The sequence below is a fragment of the Leptonychotes weddellii genome, chromosome 9 (assembly GCF_054177405.1).
Source record: "Leptonychotes weddellii isolate Sample4059 chromosome 9, ASM5417740v2, whole genome shotgun sequence".
Classification (NCBI taxonomy): Eukaryota; Metazoa; Chordata; class Mammalia; order Carnivora; family Phocidae; genus Leptonychotes; species Leptonychotes weddellii.
The window spans coordinates 77133487-77149916 of NC_138377.1; the positions used below are offsets into that span (position 1 = coordinate 77133487).

A 16430-nucleotide genomic window follows, 5' to 3' on the forward strand; every position below is an offset into this window, starting at 1 on the left:
GCTTCTCCCAGCTCTCTGTCAAAGGCCCCTGTGCCGGGTGCCCAGGACCAGGGGAAACAGTGTCTCTTTGTTACAGCCCTAACCAGGCCATATTCGCCTGAGCTAGGGTGTCTGGTGGCGGGGGGGTGGGGGGGTGGGGGAGTTTGTTTGCCTTTATATCCCTTGGCTGAGTGCTCAGTTAATGTTTGCTTGAGTACATGGAGAGACCCACTTCTGTTGTCCTTCCCCCTACTTCCTGTCCCACCTGTGTCTGACTCAGGTGGGTGGGGGCTAGAGCCAGGGTGAGGAAGGGGCAGGTAGCAGGACTCTCTGTGGCCTACTCTGAGCTGTTATGGTACCTTCACAGTTTCTCACTGGGGCATGTTGAGACCAAACCCAGCCCCTCCCAGGATTACGAGAACTTGGGGGAGCTGAGCAGCCCAGGTGGGGGAGAGGGGTGAGTTGGGCAGGACACAGCTCACACAGCCCAGGGCTGGAGGAGAGCTGGTGGAGTGCAGACCCAGCACTCCTGATTCTTCAGCTTCTCACTTTTCCCAGGCAGCGAGGGCAGTAGGCACCCGGGCCTGAGGGCAGAGCAGGGGCAGGTGCCTGAAGGTGAGCCCAAGCCAGAGTCCCAGGAACATCCATCCAGCCCCTGGGGTGGAAGACCAGGCTGGGGGAGTGAGGATTATGTAGAAGGGTAGCATTGAGTCCTATTTTGTTTTGTTTTTAATTGTTGTTGTTCCTTGTTGTTTCCTTCAGATTTTACTATGAAACATTTTAAATATACCTACAGAAAAGTTACAAGAATAGCACAAGGAGCATCCCTTTACCCTTTCCACCTAGATTTGCCTTTTGTTACCATTTTGCCACACTTGCTGTTTGCTAAAATTTGAGGGATAAAGATCTATACTTTGTTATAAACATTCTTATTTTATGAAATTCAGCTTAATCACTTTTGCCCTCTGGGCTGTAGACCAGGGTAATCTTCAAGACTGGTTTAGCACTTGGAAGTGACCTGGAGATCCTCAGGTCTCCTGTGAGAACATGGCTTTGCAGCTCAGTCCTGCCCCGCCCCTCAGTGCTCAACCCAGACAGAGAGGAATAGGTGGCTCATGGCAGAGTATTTCCGCCCCAACATTTTATTATGAACATTTTTAAACACAGGAACGTGGCAAGAATTTTATGGTGATCTCCATATATGCGCCACCTAGAGCTACATTTAATTCCCAGGAGGTTTTAAGCTAAAGGGTTTAGCAGGGTTTTTGTGGCAGAATGATCTCAGCGGGCAGGTTGCACACAGTTCCTGAACTCCACCCCATAAGCCTGATACCAATCCCAGGAGTGGGGCTGAAGGTGGACACGCATCCAGGGGACACTGCCGGGCCAGCTTTGTTTCAGGCCTTCTCCCTGCCCACTCATGGCTGGGTCTGGCTCCCACTGGTGGCACAGGCTGAGGCTGGGACACCCGAAGCCAAGGGTACTGGCCAAGGACCCTCTACAGTATGGACATGGGGTGAGTGCCAGGTCTTCCTGGGCTCTGGGGCCTGAGCTGTTGCTCTGTGTCATAGGGGTGGAGGTGCCGGAAGTCATCAAGGACCTCTGCCGGAGAGCCTCCTACATCAGCCAGGAAAAGATCTGGTGAGTCCTCCTTGGAGGAATGTTGGAGGGACGGCTGGATGGGGGCGTTGCCTTTTCTCTCCCCAGAAGGCCTGGAATCAGTGGCTCTACCAGCCTACGGTAGTGGCTTCATGCAAATTAGAAGAAAGGGCTCCTTGCTTTAGGCAGACCCAGCCCTGCACCAGGAAGAGCAGAGAGCCTGCTGCCAAGGTCACATGCCCTTGTGAAGGGCCCAGCTGTATGTGTATCCCCAGGATCTAATTCATTCTCTCTCTAGGTCTCAGTGGGAATCCTGCTGTCCCCTGCCTGTGAGCTCTGACCCTTCCTCCATAGAGTCGGTCTGAGGACAGACCAGGGGCAGCAGAGGATCGAGTGGCTCAGGTGGCCAAAATCCTATCTCTCTCATTCCTGTCCTAGTCCCTCCCCCAGAGTGAGTGCTCGCTGTCCCCACAGCAACCCTGATGTGGAATGTGCAGCACAGAGACTGCAGTGCCCCATGGACACAGACCCTCCCCAGGAGATTCGACGGAGGTTTGGCAAGAAGTACGCCTGCTCCTCTCCTCAAGCCCGGGCGGTTCATCCATCCCTTTAGCATGCAGGGGTGCAGGCAGGATGCATAGTTCATGCCCGGGAAGATCACAGTCTGACAAGATGGACTGGCACATTGATAATTACAGTGTCCCACTGATGAACGTTGCAGTGGTCAGAGCAAGGGGCTTCAGAGCTCAAGGAAGTGCTCACCTCTGCCTGGGAAGTCAAGGCAGGCTTCCTGGAGGGGGTGTCTTCTGAGCTTCCAGTAAAGGGTGAGAACCGAGCAGGGTAAGAACACGCAGCGGCAGACTGGGAGGGGAGAGGGCTGTCTGAGTGTGAGTGGGAACTGGGCTAGAGGGAGTGCATCCCCTGGGATGAACTGACCAAGTGAGCACTTGCAAGGCTGTCCCTATGCAGGGGTGCATAGCCAGAGCCAAGACTTCCTGTCCCCCAGGGTAACATCGTTCCAGCCCCTGCTGTTCACGGAAGCTCACCGGGAGAAGTTTCAACGGGGCCGGCGCCACCAGACCTTGCAGCAGTTCAAGCGCTTCATCGAGAACTACCGCCGCCACATTGGCTGCGTGGCCGTGTTCTACGCCATCACTGGGGGCCTTTTCCTGGAGCGGGCCTACTGTGAGTGCAGGCAGCTCTGGGGTCGGGGCTCCTGTGGGTGCAAGGGGCCTGCTTGAACAGAGGCTGCGGGGGCAGTGGGGGGAGGCCTGTGTGAGGGGTGGCGCCTCTCAGCGGGGCTCTCTCCTCCACACTGCTCCCCTCTTACCCACCTGGGCTCCCCAACAGACTACGCCTTTGGGGCTCACCATATGGGCATCACGGACACCACCCGTGTGGGCATCATCCTGTCCCGGGGCACGGCCGCCAGCATCTCTTTCATGTTCTCCTACATCCTGCTCACCATGTGCCGCAACCTCATCACCTTCCTGCGAGAGACCTTCCTCAACCGCTACGTGCCCTTCGACGCCGCCGTGGACTTCCATCGGCTCATTGCCTCCACGGCCATCGTCCTCACAGGCAGGGCCCCGGAGTCCCAGGGGTTCTGTCCACGTCCTCCTGCTCCCTGCTGCCTGCCCCTCCTCTCTTTTGTGCTTCAGTGTAAGCCCTAGATGTCCTTCTCAGAAGGATGGAGCTGGCCCTGCAGTGGTGTGAAGTGAGCCCAGGAGCAACCCACCCCCCCTGGGCCTCTTCCCATGCTTTCAGGGCCACCTCACCAGCCTCCAGCTGACAAGTTACCCACACCCCAGAACGAGGGCACATCATGTGCAATCTCTCCCAGCTTTTATGTTGTAAAACATTATCTGTGAGAGAAACCCAAAGAATGAACTTCTAATGGTGTAATTTCAGACTCCTGTGACTGTGCTCATCGATGGTATATATGGGGGCGTGGTGGGGGTGGGGACGGCCAGGAAGATGATTAGTGATCAGAAGTGCAGGCCCCTAGGGTCCTTCAGGCCCCCAAGGCCCGGCGCCTGGAATCCTCCAACTTGGGCTAAATGGGTTGAACACCCCCACCAGGCTCCCCCTGGCTCACTCCCACCCTGTCTGGTCTTCCTTAGTCTTGCACAGTGTGGGCCATGTGGTGAATGTGTACCTGTTCTCCATCAGCCCACTCAGTGTCCTCTCCTGCCTCTTCCCTGGACTCTTCCATGACGACGGGTGAGTGAGTGGGCGACACTGTGTGTGTGTGTGTGTGAAGGTGGGGGGAACTCTCTTGGCTCAGAGGAGAATCACCTTCCAGGCTATAGGACAGACAATGACCAGCCAGAGCCCTGGCCCCAACTGGGCAGAAAGGGAGACTGGTGGCTGGGTTGGGGTATTTCCTCTGGAGGATTCTTTTTGGAAGTCCCAGACATCTCCTTCAGCATCCTTCCTTGCTTTCCCTTCTCCACAGGTCTGAGTTTCCCCAGAAGTATTACTGGTGGTTCTTCCAGACTGTGCCAGGTGAGAGCCCTCCCTGCTCTAAATTTCTCGGTCTGGCTCTGAGCTCTGGGCTCTGGGTTCGATCTGCCATGAGACAAGCCCACTAGCACTCACTCAGCTCTCATGGTGGGCCAGGCTCTGCCCTCTGGTCCTGAGGACTCTCCTGGGCAGTAGGAGCTTCTGCTCTCCAGTCCTTCTCTTGGAAGCTTGGTTGGGCTCCTGCCCCAACTCTGAACATCCTCCTTCCGTGGAATGGGAGTGGACCCCCTCTCCCCCCACCCCAACATACACACCTACCATGACAGTGGCTTTGAGGAATGCTGTGCCCCAGCTGCATGGTGGAGGGACCGGGCTTGTCCAGCAAGGCAGAGCCCCCCACCCCTTGTAGTCTGTCTTGACAAGAGCTGTTTAGGGACAAATTCCTAACTCCCCATAATCACCCATTTTAGAACTATTAGCTGTGAATCTATTCAAAAACTTCTTGAATCTATTTATATTTTCAGTCTGTTTCCTCCTAGGGGTAACACATTTTCTACACTCCTCTCTGTGAAACACAGCATTTTTTTTTTTTAATCCTAAAACAATCTGCTTTGAACTTCAGAGTGCTTGCTAATCCCTGCACACTGGGATTTAGTGGATAAGGCTGTGTTTATGCCCTCCTCTCTGCTCAGGCCTTTACAGGCTTTGGTTAGATCCCTTCTTCACCTCTGCTTTCCATACTTCAGGGCTCTAATCTTCGTAATTTCTGCCTCGCTCCTCCTTGATTGCTTGAGGGGCCATTCTCTGGCTCTGCACTCCCGTCCTGAATCTAGTATTGCTCTCTTGTGTGCCCCGGGTCTGGGATCTCCTGTGAGAGGAGGGACCTCCCACCGACACTGGGCTGAACCCAGGGGGCTCAGGTGGTCACGCTTACTCACTAATGGCCCCAGCTCATGCTGTGGTAGCCACGTCGGGGCTACAGGATCATAGACGGAGTCTTGACTCCATGGGGGCGGGGCCTGCAATGTCCAAAGTCTGACCCAGAGGGCCCAGAGTAGATGCCCTGTGCGTTCATTCCGTCAGCACATGTTTATGTGAGGCCCCCAGAAGGCGCTAGGATTCTGTGCTGAACCAGCAACAGCCTGGTCCCTGTTCTTGTGGGCCTGACAGTCAGGGAAGTGACAGACAAAACAAATGATACCGGTACTTGAAAAATAACAAGCGGGACAAGGCCTTGGAGGGGCAAGCAGAGTCTGTTGAAATAAAGGCACCTGTGATCAGTGGTGTGCGAGAAGAGGAGAAGCCTGCGCTTCCACGGCCCCCACCCGGAGCAATGAAGTGGGACGGGGACCCTGACCCATGGCAGCCTCAGAACAGCCCCGCTCCTCTGCCCTTCACCCCGTGTTCATTTTGCAGGCCTCACGGGGGTCCTGCTGCTCCTGGTCCTGGCCATCATGTATGTCTTCGCCTCCCACCACTTCCGGCGCCACAGCTTCCGGGGCTTCTGGCTGACCCACCACCTCTACATCCTGCTCTATGTGCTGGTGAGGGCTACTGGGGTCTTGGCAGGATGATCCCAGGGAGGCCATGAGGGCTGAGACATCAGTTCTCCGTCCCCTTAGTCATTTCAGGAATCCCCTCCACTTCTCACTTCAAAGCTGGAGAGTATAGTGGGGGGCTGTCAAGCAGACGGACCCAGGGATGCAGTGCCTGGAAGATGGATGCCCGGGCATGGTCTGGCATGGGTCTGGCAGTGGCAACCCTACCAGGCTGGTCTCATTCCTTGCAGATACCCCCACCTTGTTTCTGCCCAGCCAGTCATTCCCCAGTTCCGGTGGCTGGTGTGAGCTCCTGGGTGGACTGCCCACCTTCACGGGAGCATCACCCTTTTTTTTTAGAGAAACGTATCTTAATTTGGTTCAGCCACTTTTGTTCTGATCCTGTTTTCTGGGGTGTCAGCACCCCACCCAGTGAAGTGCCACTTGTAGAGTTAACGAGCTTGCTCAAAATGTCTTCACTTGGACTGTTGATAAGATGGATTTTTAAGACTACCTTTCCCTTTCCTTCTCTTAACCCGAGCTCCTGCCTCCCTTCCTTCACATTCCCTCCCTTCTCTTGTCCTGTTCCCTTTACCTTCCCTGGGTTTGCCATCAGCTGCGTCAGCTAATTTGATCCAGAGCTGACTCCGACCTGTGCCTGTGTCATGGCTCTGCTTGGCCTGCCTTCCTCACGGACACAGGCAGTTCCCTAAAGAGCACCTGAGGGTCCTGCTGAGAAGCTAAACTAAGTCCCAAGGCCCCAGCATCCCCACCAACGATAGCTTGGCTGCCAGCATTCGGAAGCGCAGAGCCCAGATGGTTGCCATCTGTCACCTGGCTCCAGGCAGAACTACACAGAGTCCTGAGACAGAGGGAGACAGTCCATCATGGCCTGGGTCAGGCTGGCACCCTGGGCTGCCTTGCCTCCTCCCAGGTGCAGTTCTGTCCTCACTGATCAGAGAGTCTGTTTCCCTGTTGCCCGAGGCTCAGCACTTCACGGTTCTGAAGATGACTACCCAGCCTTCGCTTAGGTCATTTCCTAGAACTGATGTTTGTTTACAAAGAAATCTCTGCCTTCTTTGGAAGCTGTAGTTAATTTATCCCTCCCTACCCACCCTTGCTAGGGTGGAGCCCTAGCATCCTGGGTTACTGTTTCTGTTAGGAGCGGAGATGATGTTCCTGGTGAAAAAGCAGCTTCTTTGAACTCTATGGGAGACCCAGAAGAGTGGCCAGACTGGCTCTCTGAGACCAAGACCCCTTTCTGACTTATTCCTGGATTTTGGGGATCACTGGGGTTCAGAGCCACCCTTCCTGCCAGCAGGGAAGTCAGCAGCTCAGAAAGGTGCAGGACCTCTGCTGGGTAGTCCTAGCCCTGGCCGCTAGGGAGAGTCTCACCTGGGGGGATATCAGGGCTGAAATACCCACTTCCTTCCCATCTATCCCTGGTGTGTCCACTTGACTTGGGGCAGAAAGAGAAGCTACAAGTAAAGGACCCCAGTGTGGAGTCGACCCTGCAGAAGGATGTCCAGGCTCCTGGTCCAAGCAGAAGAGGGCAGGGCTAGCTCCCCCAGCCCTCAGCCAACCATGAATCTGCAGCAGCTTTGTGGTTTAAAAGTAGAGCCAACACCAAATGGGATGTATAAACAGAGCAGTATGAGGTCACCCCAACATTGTTCTCAGCCTGGTTCGATGCTCAGGAAGCCTTGGGGGTGCGTGTGGGCTCCATAATGAAAGAGGAACTTGGGGAAACCGGAGCCAGCTCAGGGAAGAGCCCAGAGCGGTTTAAGTTAGTCCTGTGGGCAAAGGAACATTAAGCTGGGGAAAAGGAGAGCTGAATGAGGAGCCAGAGTTCAGTTTAACAGTTATCTGTCAAAGGGTCTAGTATGCACTTGTTCGGTGGAGGAGGGGGGCACTCAAAGCTCTGCCCTTAGGAACTTAGGATTTGCTGCAGAGATAAGTGCCATGCACTTGAAATGATCAGAATGAGCAGACAATATAGGATTAACTGCTGATCTGAGTGTTCCAAACAGTGAGTTATAGTAGCTCACTGAAGGGAGTTTCATTTGGGCCAAACTGGTTAGGGAAGACTTTGGGGAGAAGATGGGACTTGAGCCAAGCCTTAAGGAGAGGTAAGCTAAGATTTGACAAGGCAGAGTGGAATCTGAAGAGCATTCCAGGTAGAAGAAAGGGCATGAGCACTGGTACAGAGGTGGAAATGATGATTCAGGGCACAGAGGCGACCAGCCGTGGATGGCCCCAGGGCATTAGGTGGTGGCAGGACCTGTGTGGGCTGCGGTGGCCACTGAGGGGCTGTGGCTCAGCAGAGGGGCTGTGCCACATGGGACAGCATAGACAGAGGAGAGCAGAGAGTGAGAAAATCAGGTTTGGGCAACATGCAGGATCAGGGCTGGGAGAAGGAACAGAGAGCCAGTGGAGGAGATGGAAAGTGAGTGGCCCAAGAGAAGCAGCAGACGTGGCAAGGAGTGGGCGGTTGCTGGTGCCACAGAGGGCCAGCCGTGGGAGCAAATGAAAGGGGACCTTGGGGTCTGGCCATTCATGGGGCAGGTGAGCCCCAGTGAGCAGGTCCTGAGAAGAGGTGGAAACAGGAGCCAGACTGACCAGACTTAGGAGCAAGCAAATGGGAAGCATGGGGGCAAGTCGTGTCTGACCGTGTTAGACCAGCTTGTTGGGGAAATGACCAGAGCTAGACAATACCTGTCAGGTATTTCAAGGAAAAGGGAGGACTAGTTAGGTGTTCTTAGTCTCCAAAGGGAGAAGACAAATTGGGGAAACTTCTTTTATTAACTCAACAGTTATTAAGTACCTGGTATGTGCCAGGCAGTAACTGCTAAGAGCTGAGAGTATGGTAGCAAAAAAAATGGACACCCACCGCCCACCAGGGAAAACAACAGAAACATGTAAATGGATGATGAAACATTAGTGTGGATGATGACAAGTGCTCTGACGGGACTTAACTGGGAGATGTAACAGAGGACCGAGGGAAGGCCTGAGGAGGTGGCGTTTCTGCTGAGCCCTGACAAATGACATAGAGGGGTACACCTGGGTGGCTGAGGCAGTTAAGTGGCTGCCTTCGGCTCAGGTCATGATCTCAGGGTCCTGGGATCGAGCCCCTCATCACGCTCCCTGCTCAGCGGGGAGCCTGCTTCTCCCTCTCCCTCTGCTTCTCCCCCCCAACCCCCACTCATGCTCTTGCTCTCTCTCTCAAATAAATAAATTTTTTAAAAAATGAGACGGAGGTAGCCAGGGAAAAGAACCAGGGAGAGGGCATTCCTGGGAGAAGGAACAGCGGGTGCCAAGGTCCTGAAGCAGAGAGGACTTGCCATGTTAGAGGCCAGAGCATCTCAAGGCCTTGTGGTGTAATGGGAAGTCCACTAAGGTTGGTTAAGCTGGGATGGCATGATAAAACGAACTTGAAAAAGTCACACTGGCTGCCTTGAAGAGAATGGGTCACAGTGGGCAGCCCCGTAGAAGACCAGCTAGAAAGCTACTGCAGGAGACCAGGTGAGAGTTAAAGTGGCTGGTTTAGATGGTGCCGGGAAGGCACAAACAGTCTCACTAGTCATGGACGCTCCACAGGATGCGGTTGGGGTTGGGAGTGGTTAGATTTGGGGACCATGGTACACGGATAGGTGGGGATGGAGGGTGCCTGTGGGGGTGGGGTGGGGTGGGGTGGGTGGAGGATGCAAGGGGCTAAGGCCTGAGCCGGCCACAGACATTATTGTAGGTATGGCTTGGTCAGAGCCAAACTCTTCACTCTATCCAGCTCATCATCCACGGCAGCTTCGGCCTGATCCAGCTGCCCCGTTTCCACATCTACTTCCTGGTCCCGGCACTAATCTATGGGGGAGACAAGCTGGTGAGCCTGAGCCGGAAGAAGGTGGAGATCAGCGTGGTGAAGGCAGAGCTGCTGCCTTCAGGTACCAGCCTCTAGGCTGTTGGGGACCAGCTGGGTAGTTCTGAGAAAGCCCACAGGGCAGTGCCAGAGCCTGGACCTTGCAATCTCCTGGCCTGGCCCAGTGGAGTTGGCAGGGGCCTTGAGGTGGCAGCGATAAGGGAGCTGGCAAGAGCAGCTCTTGGCCAGGGGACCTGAGCCTCTCTCACAACAGAGAGGAGGAGCCTGGGCCAGGCTGCTCCTTTCCCTGCTGACCACCAGCACTGCATTGCCCCTCCTCAGGGTGGACATGGCCCAAGGGGAGTAATGCCTTCTGATGGGTAGAGGCCCTGGCATATTGCAGAAGGAGAGCTGAGGCTGCAGGTGGGGGAACTTTCTGGAGGCCACAGTGCTGCTGGGGCCTGGATAGCAGCCTCCTGCCCACTTCCTTTCCTCAGGAGTCACCCACCTGCAGTTCCAGCGGCCCCAAGGCTTTGAGTACAAGTCGGGACAGTGGGTGCGGATCGCCTGCTTGGCTCTGGGGACCACTGAGTACCACCCGTTCACACTGACTTCTGCACCCCATGAGGACACTCTCAGCCTGCACATCCGGGCGGCAGGGCCCTGGACCACTCGGCTCAGGGAGATCTACTCACCTCCAACGGGAGATGGCTGTGCCAGATACCCGAAGGTGACCAGACCCAGGCCAGATGAGCTACCCGCCCCCACATCCCCTTAGTAGGCCTTGGCCCTGCATCCCCAGGCTCCCCACTGTGTTCTTCCCCTCCCCAATCCAGAGACTGGTCTTTCCAAGTAATGCCATGGTACCCCCTTTCTCCTCACTCCATAAACATACCTGCCTTTCCCTGCCTCCCATTTCTAGCTTCAGAACTATTGTGGTGGTGGAGCTTAACTCAAACCCACTCCTCCTCTTGCAGCTATACCTTGATGGACCATTTGGAGAGGGCCACCAGGAATGGCATAAGTTTGAGGTGTCAGTGCTGGTGGGAGGGGGCATTGGGGTCACCCCCTTTGCCTCCATCCTCAAAGACCTGGTCTTCAAGTCATCAGTCAGCTGCCAAGTGTTCTGTAAGAAGGTGAGTGCCCTCTCCTCCTGCCGACCCATGGCCCCTGTTCCCTATCACTGTGTCCACCTCTGCCTGTCTCTCCTGCCTCTGTTCTTGGCCTGATCCGGGCAAGGCCCAGTTGGCCTGACCCCAGAGGGGTCAGGATATCCTCAGACCCTAAAGAACAGAGTTGGAGAGGGGTAAAGAAACCCACTCTGTCTTACAGAGGAGGCCAGCCCCTGAAGGGAGCATTGTCAGCTTGGGAGAAGGAAAGGAACACTTGGGGTGGGGCAGAACTGAAACTGGCTCTGCTTTCAAGAGGAAAAAGAGGGGAGGTGGCCAGGCAGGGCTGGTGGGCTGGGCTGGTTCCAGGAACACAGCCCAGGCCCTCAGGCCCCCTCCATCCCGGGTCCCTTCACCCCAGCGTGGACCTGGTAGCAGGCCCCTGCTTGTCTCTGTGGGCCCGGCAGGTGAGTCAGGGGCACAGGAACGCGGCAGGCAGAGGCCCAGCCATGTGCTGTCAGCTTTCGGAGGGTGCCAGGCAGCTCCCCTGCTCCTCCGTCCGTGCCAACTCTGCCTCTGCTTCTTAACCCACATGGCCCCTGCTTCATCCTCTTCGGAAGTTGGAGGTGGCTCCCTCCATGGCAACTTCCGTCCTCTGGAGCCCATTCCCATCTGCTCCAGGCAGCCAGCTGGGTCTTCCCTAAGACTGTTCTGCGACATGCCCTTTAGTGGAACCCTATCCCTCTGGGCTAGGGTTGCTTCGGAGCCTAGCAGCCTGAGGAGAGGGCCCATTGGAGGGAGCAACAGGGCAGGCTCCGTATGAAAAAGCTGCTTCCCACCCCATCAGACCTTCAGCTCACTTGACAAGTGTCCTTTTTCATCACCCCAGGTTATCCCTCCCTTCTACCTCTCCATGCCCTGGGGTAACCCCCATCTCCCGCCCCAGAGCCTGGCCCTATGGTCCCCGCAGCACTCCATCTCCGCAGCGTGTCTGGGGAGAGGCACAAGCTGACCAAGTTCTATTGCTGTGGGGATCCCTGGGATATAGGGAGCCTGAGCTGAGCCAGGTCCTGAGCTCCTGCCATGTGTCCCCAGATCTACTTCATCTGGGTGACGCGAACCCAGCGGCAGTTTGAGTGGCTGGCTGACATCATCCGGGAGGTGGAGGAGAATGACTGCCAGGACCTGGTGTCCGTGCACATCTACATCACCCAGCTGGCCGAGAAGTTCGACCTCAGGACCACCATGCTGGTAGGTCAGGGCCGGCCGGCCGGGGCAGCTAGGTGGGTATATGGGTTGGTGGAGTGAGGCAGATGACCAGGGCAGGTGGGTGGACAGCCAGGTTCAGACGGCAGGAGGTACAGAGATGGCGGTCCTGATCCTCAGCCTCCAGCTCCCCCGCCAGCCACCCCATTCTCTGTCTCCTGAGCTGCAGGCTAGCTTGGGCTAGGCACTGACCCTGACTGTCCTTGGCCTGACCTGCCCCTGTGCCCCCAGTACATCTGTGAGCGGCACTTCCAGAAGGTGCTGAACCGGAGTCTGTTCACGGGCCTGCGCTCCATCACCCACTTTGGCCGCCCCCCCTTCGAGCCCTTCTTCAAGTCCCTGCAGGAGGTCCACCCGCAGGTCAGTCCACCCCATATCAAGGTTCTCCTGGCATTTATCACCTGAGGTCTGAGCAAACCTCCCAGCCCAGCTCCATGAGGGAAGGAATTGACTGCTGAGGAGAACTCATCACCCAGGAGATAAGTGGGGATAATGGAATGGAAAAACAGTAGGGGTCACTCTGAGGGGCGAAAGGGGGAAGCAGCCACAGGGACTTGCCACTTCTAAAGCCATGATGCCTGTCCAGAAGGAACAGCTCAGTGATTGAGCTCATCCTTACCATAAACTCAAGAGCTACTCTTACCATGAATACTGAGCCAGCGCTCACCCTAGACACTGATCTTTACCATGAACACTGGGCTAGCCACTACTCTCAGAAATAATGGCCTAGCCCTCAAAGAGACAGTAAGCTAGCCTTTAACTGGAACATTGATTAACCCAGCCCCTATCAGAAACACTGATCATGTACCTGAAGCTGACAGATGCCTTGGAGGGGGTGGAGGTTGGACCCACACAGAGCAAGTCTACCAAAACTGAGCTAGATGTAAACGCACCGAGCCATCCCTCACCACACATGATGTGAAGCATACCTTTATCAGAAACATAGAAGGAGCCCTCACCAAGGACTCTTGCCTGTCTTTAACACGAACACCGAGCTAGCCTTCACGTTTCCCTCCCCCAACAGGTCCGGAAGATTGGGGTGTTTAGCTGTGGCCCCCCTGGCATGACCAAGAATGTGGAAAAGGCCTGTCAGCTCATCAATAAGCAGGATCGGACTCACTTCTCCCACCATTATGAGAACTTCTAGGCCTCCTGCCCAGGGGCTCTTCCCACTGCCCAGCTGAGCAGAGGTTTGGGCCCCCACCACACTCTGTACTTCCTATTTCTGACTCCTTCTGCCTCCTCCTCATTCCTACCTCCCAACCTTGGTCCAGGTGGTCATAGTCAGTCACCCCATATGGGTTCAGAGACCCCCAAGTCCAGAATGCCTCAGCCTGGAGAAGTGGGAGGCATTGTCTGGGCAACAGAGGTTGGGAGGTAGGAGAGCTATTATTACTTTGGGGCAAAGTGACACCTCTTCTTCCAAACTAAGAAAAAGCCTCAAAAGACTGGAGCTGACTGTATGTGTATTAGGGGGCTGTGAGCCTAAGGATAAAGTAGGAGCACAGATGCTGGCATCTTGGAACTTCCCCCCCACAACCTCCCCCTCCTCTAGGCTCCCCACTGTCAAAAGGGCTGGCAAATGCCTTGGGGTGGGGTAGAGGCTGGGCCCGCAGAGAGAAGTCTGCAGGAACCCCCTCAGCATCCTAGTCTAACAGCACAACTGATCTTTTCTCCCCAGTTTTTAAACATGTACTGTAGTCAGAATCTGGCCCAATCTGTGGTGCTCCTCAGGCCTTGTCTCTTCTTCCTACTGCAGCAGTCTCCTTTACAAATAAACCACTTTTCTGCACTCTGGGTTTCTTTATTCTGCCCTGGGATGGGGATAGGCACTGGCAGAGAAAGCTACTCAACCAGCCAGCTCACCGAGGCTGGTGCAGACAGTCCTCTGAACTTCCCAGCATCTACTGAATAAAGGAACCAGCTCAGGCCCGAATGCTTTAGCTGGAGACCCCTTTCCCAGCTCAGGGGCATGCTTCCTGACCGAGGGCCTCTCAGGGTGGCTAGTGTGGGGCTTCTGAAGCCTGATCAGGAAGGGCGGGGGGAGAGGTGGGCATTCATGGAGAAGGTGGGCCAGGCACAAAGTGCAGGTGTGTGTGACAGGACAGAGCAGGAGCCCACAGGGAGCCAGAGTTTGCCTGGCCGGCTCCAGGACCTCCGGGTAACAGGAGTTGACCACCTGTGCCTACATGGGTCTTCCAGGTAAAGAGATGAAAGCAAGGAGACGGATGAGCACATCACTAAACACTCAGAGCCTGCTTCCTCATCTGCAAAGAGACTCAATACCTTCCAAGATATAGGGCAACCCTCTGAGGGAATTTCTAAAGCAGGGCCCAATTTCAAGTGAGCCTTTCGATTGTCCCTACAGAATTCTTACATTTGTCAGGTCACATGTCCTCGATTTCGATAAAATCCAAAATTCCATGACTGACACTACATGTGGGTGTTGCAGGTTTAGGTTCTGTAAGGAGGCCCTCAGACTGCGCTCCCAGGCCAGCGGATGTTTGTTCGGCCCCTCGGGGAGCCCCGTGGGAGCAGGAGGGCGGGCCTGGAGTGGGTCGACAGCAGCTCCGACAGGCGGCCCGGTGGGTATTCCCGGGGGCTGGCCCCACAGGCCTCGGCCGGGTCCAGCTGCGGGCGCGGGCTGGGGCGTCTCCAGGGCCGGGGTCGGGTGTGGCCCGGCGCCCGCGACCCGCGGTTAGAGGCACGGCCAGCAGGGGGCACGCGCGGACCGCCCCGCCACGCTCGACCGCGAGCCCGAAGGCCCAGCCCCAAGGGAGCTCCGAGCCCAAACCTGCGGGCTGCAAGTCTCCAGGGGCCGGACTCACGGTCGGAGAATGGGGGAGGCGCGGCAGGCCCCGCTTCCTCTGGAAAGAAGACGCAGTCGCCGCGCCAGCTTTCCCGCCTCCGCGGGTGCGCGGCTTCCGCGTGGCAGGGCCGCCCGCTCCCCCTCGCCTGGCGCGCTGCCTCTTTGTCTCTCCGCGGCTCCCCTCCTCCCAGACGAACGGCTGTTGGCAGGAAATTGGACGCGCTCTTGGGGAGCCGCGCTCCTCGGCGCGGCGGGGAGGGGGCGCCGCGCGGCCGGTCGGCTCCGGGTGCCCCCAGCCGGGGCGGGGGCGGCAGGGGATGTTTTGACATCTCGTCAAGGGAAGGAACTTGATGCTTCGAAAGTGCTTTTCACAGCCTGCTTGTGTCGCTTCCAGAACTGATTTATAAACAGAATCTGCGCTCGCTTCGCCTCTCCCTCCCCCGACAGCCCGGGGGGCGGCGCTGGAGGCGCGGACGCGGCTGTGCCTGGCAGGACTGGGTTTATTTATTGCATCTGGCCGGGAGCCGGGGCGGCCCGGGGACTGCGCAAGTTCCCTCTGGCCCGAGCCCTTCCCCTCGTCTCCCCACCCCCACGGCCAGCTCCATCCTAGGGGGGTCTGCCTTCCCTAAGCCCCGCACCGGACTCTGGACGGAGCCCGCCGGCGGTTTAGGGGTGGAGGCGGCCAGGGCGCCCCGCAGGCCTGCGTCCTGCCCCAGCCCGCATTGACCCAGGGGGAAGGAGTCGGTGGGGAAGGGGGTCGCCACCTGTGCCCTAGGGGCGGAAAAGGCGGGGAGCTGCGGATCTGAAACTCCTGGAGACGAGCGGCTCTGAAGCCCCCTTCCTCCAGGGGCTATCCTTTCTCCCCAGGGATTCCTCTGTCCTCGGCTCCAGACCACCTTTTACTCCGAGGCCCCAGTAGGCCTTTCCGTTTAGAATAAATTAAGGAATCTCCAGCTTCCACTCGATCTCAGGGAGAGAGGAAGAAAGGTTTGACAGAACATGTCCCTGGGAAGGGCCACAGCCCTCAGCCAGGGGATGGGCACAGGGCTGGGTCCAGATTTGTCACAGTGCCCGGGCCACCCATCTACAGAGTCCGAATGGCCACGGGGTAGAGCAGGGACATGTGTTCGGCCCCCTTAATGGGCAGCTTGCGGCTGGCGTAGTGGTGCACGATTTCAGGGACGCTGCTGAAGGGTGGGCTGTTCTGGCCCAGCACGTACTTGTGTTCCTTGGTCCGGGACAGCTTCATGTGCATGAAGCCCTGACTGCTCCTGGGAAGAGGAGAGGAGACCCTGGTGAGTAGGGGCCCTCTCCGGTCCCCCTCCCCTCCCCCACCCCTGCAGCAAAAGTGGTTGTTCCGAGCCAGCTGTGTGTGGAGGTGGGGAGGGAAGGTGGAGGTCAGTCCAGAAAACAGGCAGGAGGCAGAGGGGATTTTGTGAGTGGGTAACAGTAGGCATTGGCTTTGTGGTGAGGGCACTGGGCTTGCCAAGAATGTGTGTGTGTAGTGAGTGTACAGGGCGTGTGCAGGTGGAAACTGGAGCGACCACTCTCCCTGCCCCAAACTCTGGGACCCAGGCACCAGTGCCCTCCAGCCTGTATGGCCAAGGCTGGTCTACCCTCCCCATCTCTGAGCTGTGGGGGATGACACCTGTGGGGAGCTCCTAGTGACTGATGTGGAGACACAAACATCCTGGACAGGACAGTGTGTGGACAGATGTGACAACCAAGTGAATCTTGGTTGAGGCTCTCTCTTGCAGAAACCAGGGGAGGGGGCGAGCTAGCTGCTCTGGAAGTCCCTCCCAAATCGGGAA

At 56.7% G+C, this 16430-nt stretch overlaps 2 protein-coding genes across 7 annotated transcripts in view; one reads left to right on the plus strand and one right to left on the minus strand.

Moving 5' to 3' along the window:
• The window catches only part of DUOX1 (dual oxidase 1), a 33133-nt gene extending 19531 nt beyond the window's left edge, over positions 1 to 13602 (plus strand). The window contains exons 22-34 of the mRNA XM_081831027.1: positions 1551 to 1620; positions 2017 to 2142; positions 2585 to 2763; positions 2929 to 3159; positions 3702 to 3801; positions 4037 to 4086; positions 5461 to 5588; positions 9367 to 9520; positions 9933 to 10165; positions 10413 to 10571; positions 11640 to 11795; positions 12042 to 12170; positions 12835 to 13602. Coding sequence (XP_081687153.1) covers positions 1551 to 1620; positions 2017 to 2142; positions 2585 to 2763; positions 2929 to 3159; positions 3702 to 3801; positions 4037 to 4086; positions 5461 to 5588; positions 9367 to 9520; positions 9933 to 10165; positions 10413 to 10571; positions 11640 to 11795; positions 12042 to 12170; positions 12835 to 12957 — 1838 coding nt within the window. The 3' untranslated portion in view covers positions 12958 to 13602. The remainder of the gene's footprint in view (positions 1 to 1550; positions 1621 to 2016; positions 2143 to 2584; positions 2764 to 2928; positions 3160 to 3701; positions 3802 to 4036; positions 4087 to 5460; positions 5589 to 9366; positions 9521 to 9932; positions 10166 to 10412; positions 10572 to 11639; positions 11796 to 12041; positions 12171 to 12834) is intronic.
• Positions 13603 to 15080: 1478 nt separating this feature from the next.
• Positions 15081 to 16430, minus strand: part of SHF (Src homology 2 domain containing F) — an 18731-nt gene continuing 17381 nt past the window's right edge. For 5 of the 6 annotated variants that reach the window (XM_031029088.2, XM_081831030.1, XM_081831029.1 and 2 more), the window contains one exon: positions 15082 to 15890. In XM_031029088.2, coding sequence (XP_030884948.1) covers positions 15704 to 15890 — 187 coding nt within the window. In that variant the 3' untranslated portion in view covers positions 15082 to 15703. Of the gene's footprint in view, positions 15891 to 16430 lie in introns of all 6 variants that reach the window. The other variant, XM_081831032.1, reaches the window with a different exon arrangement.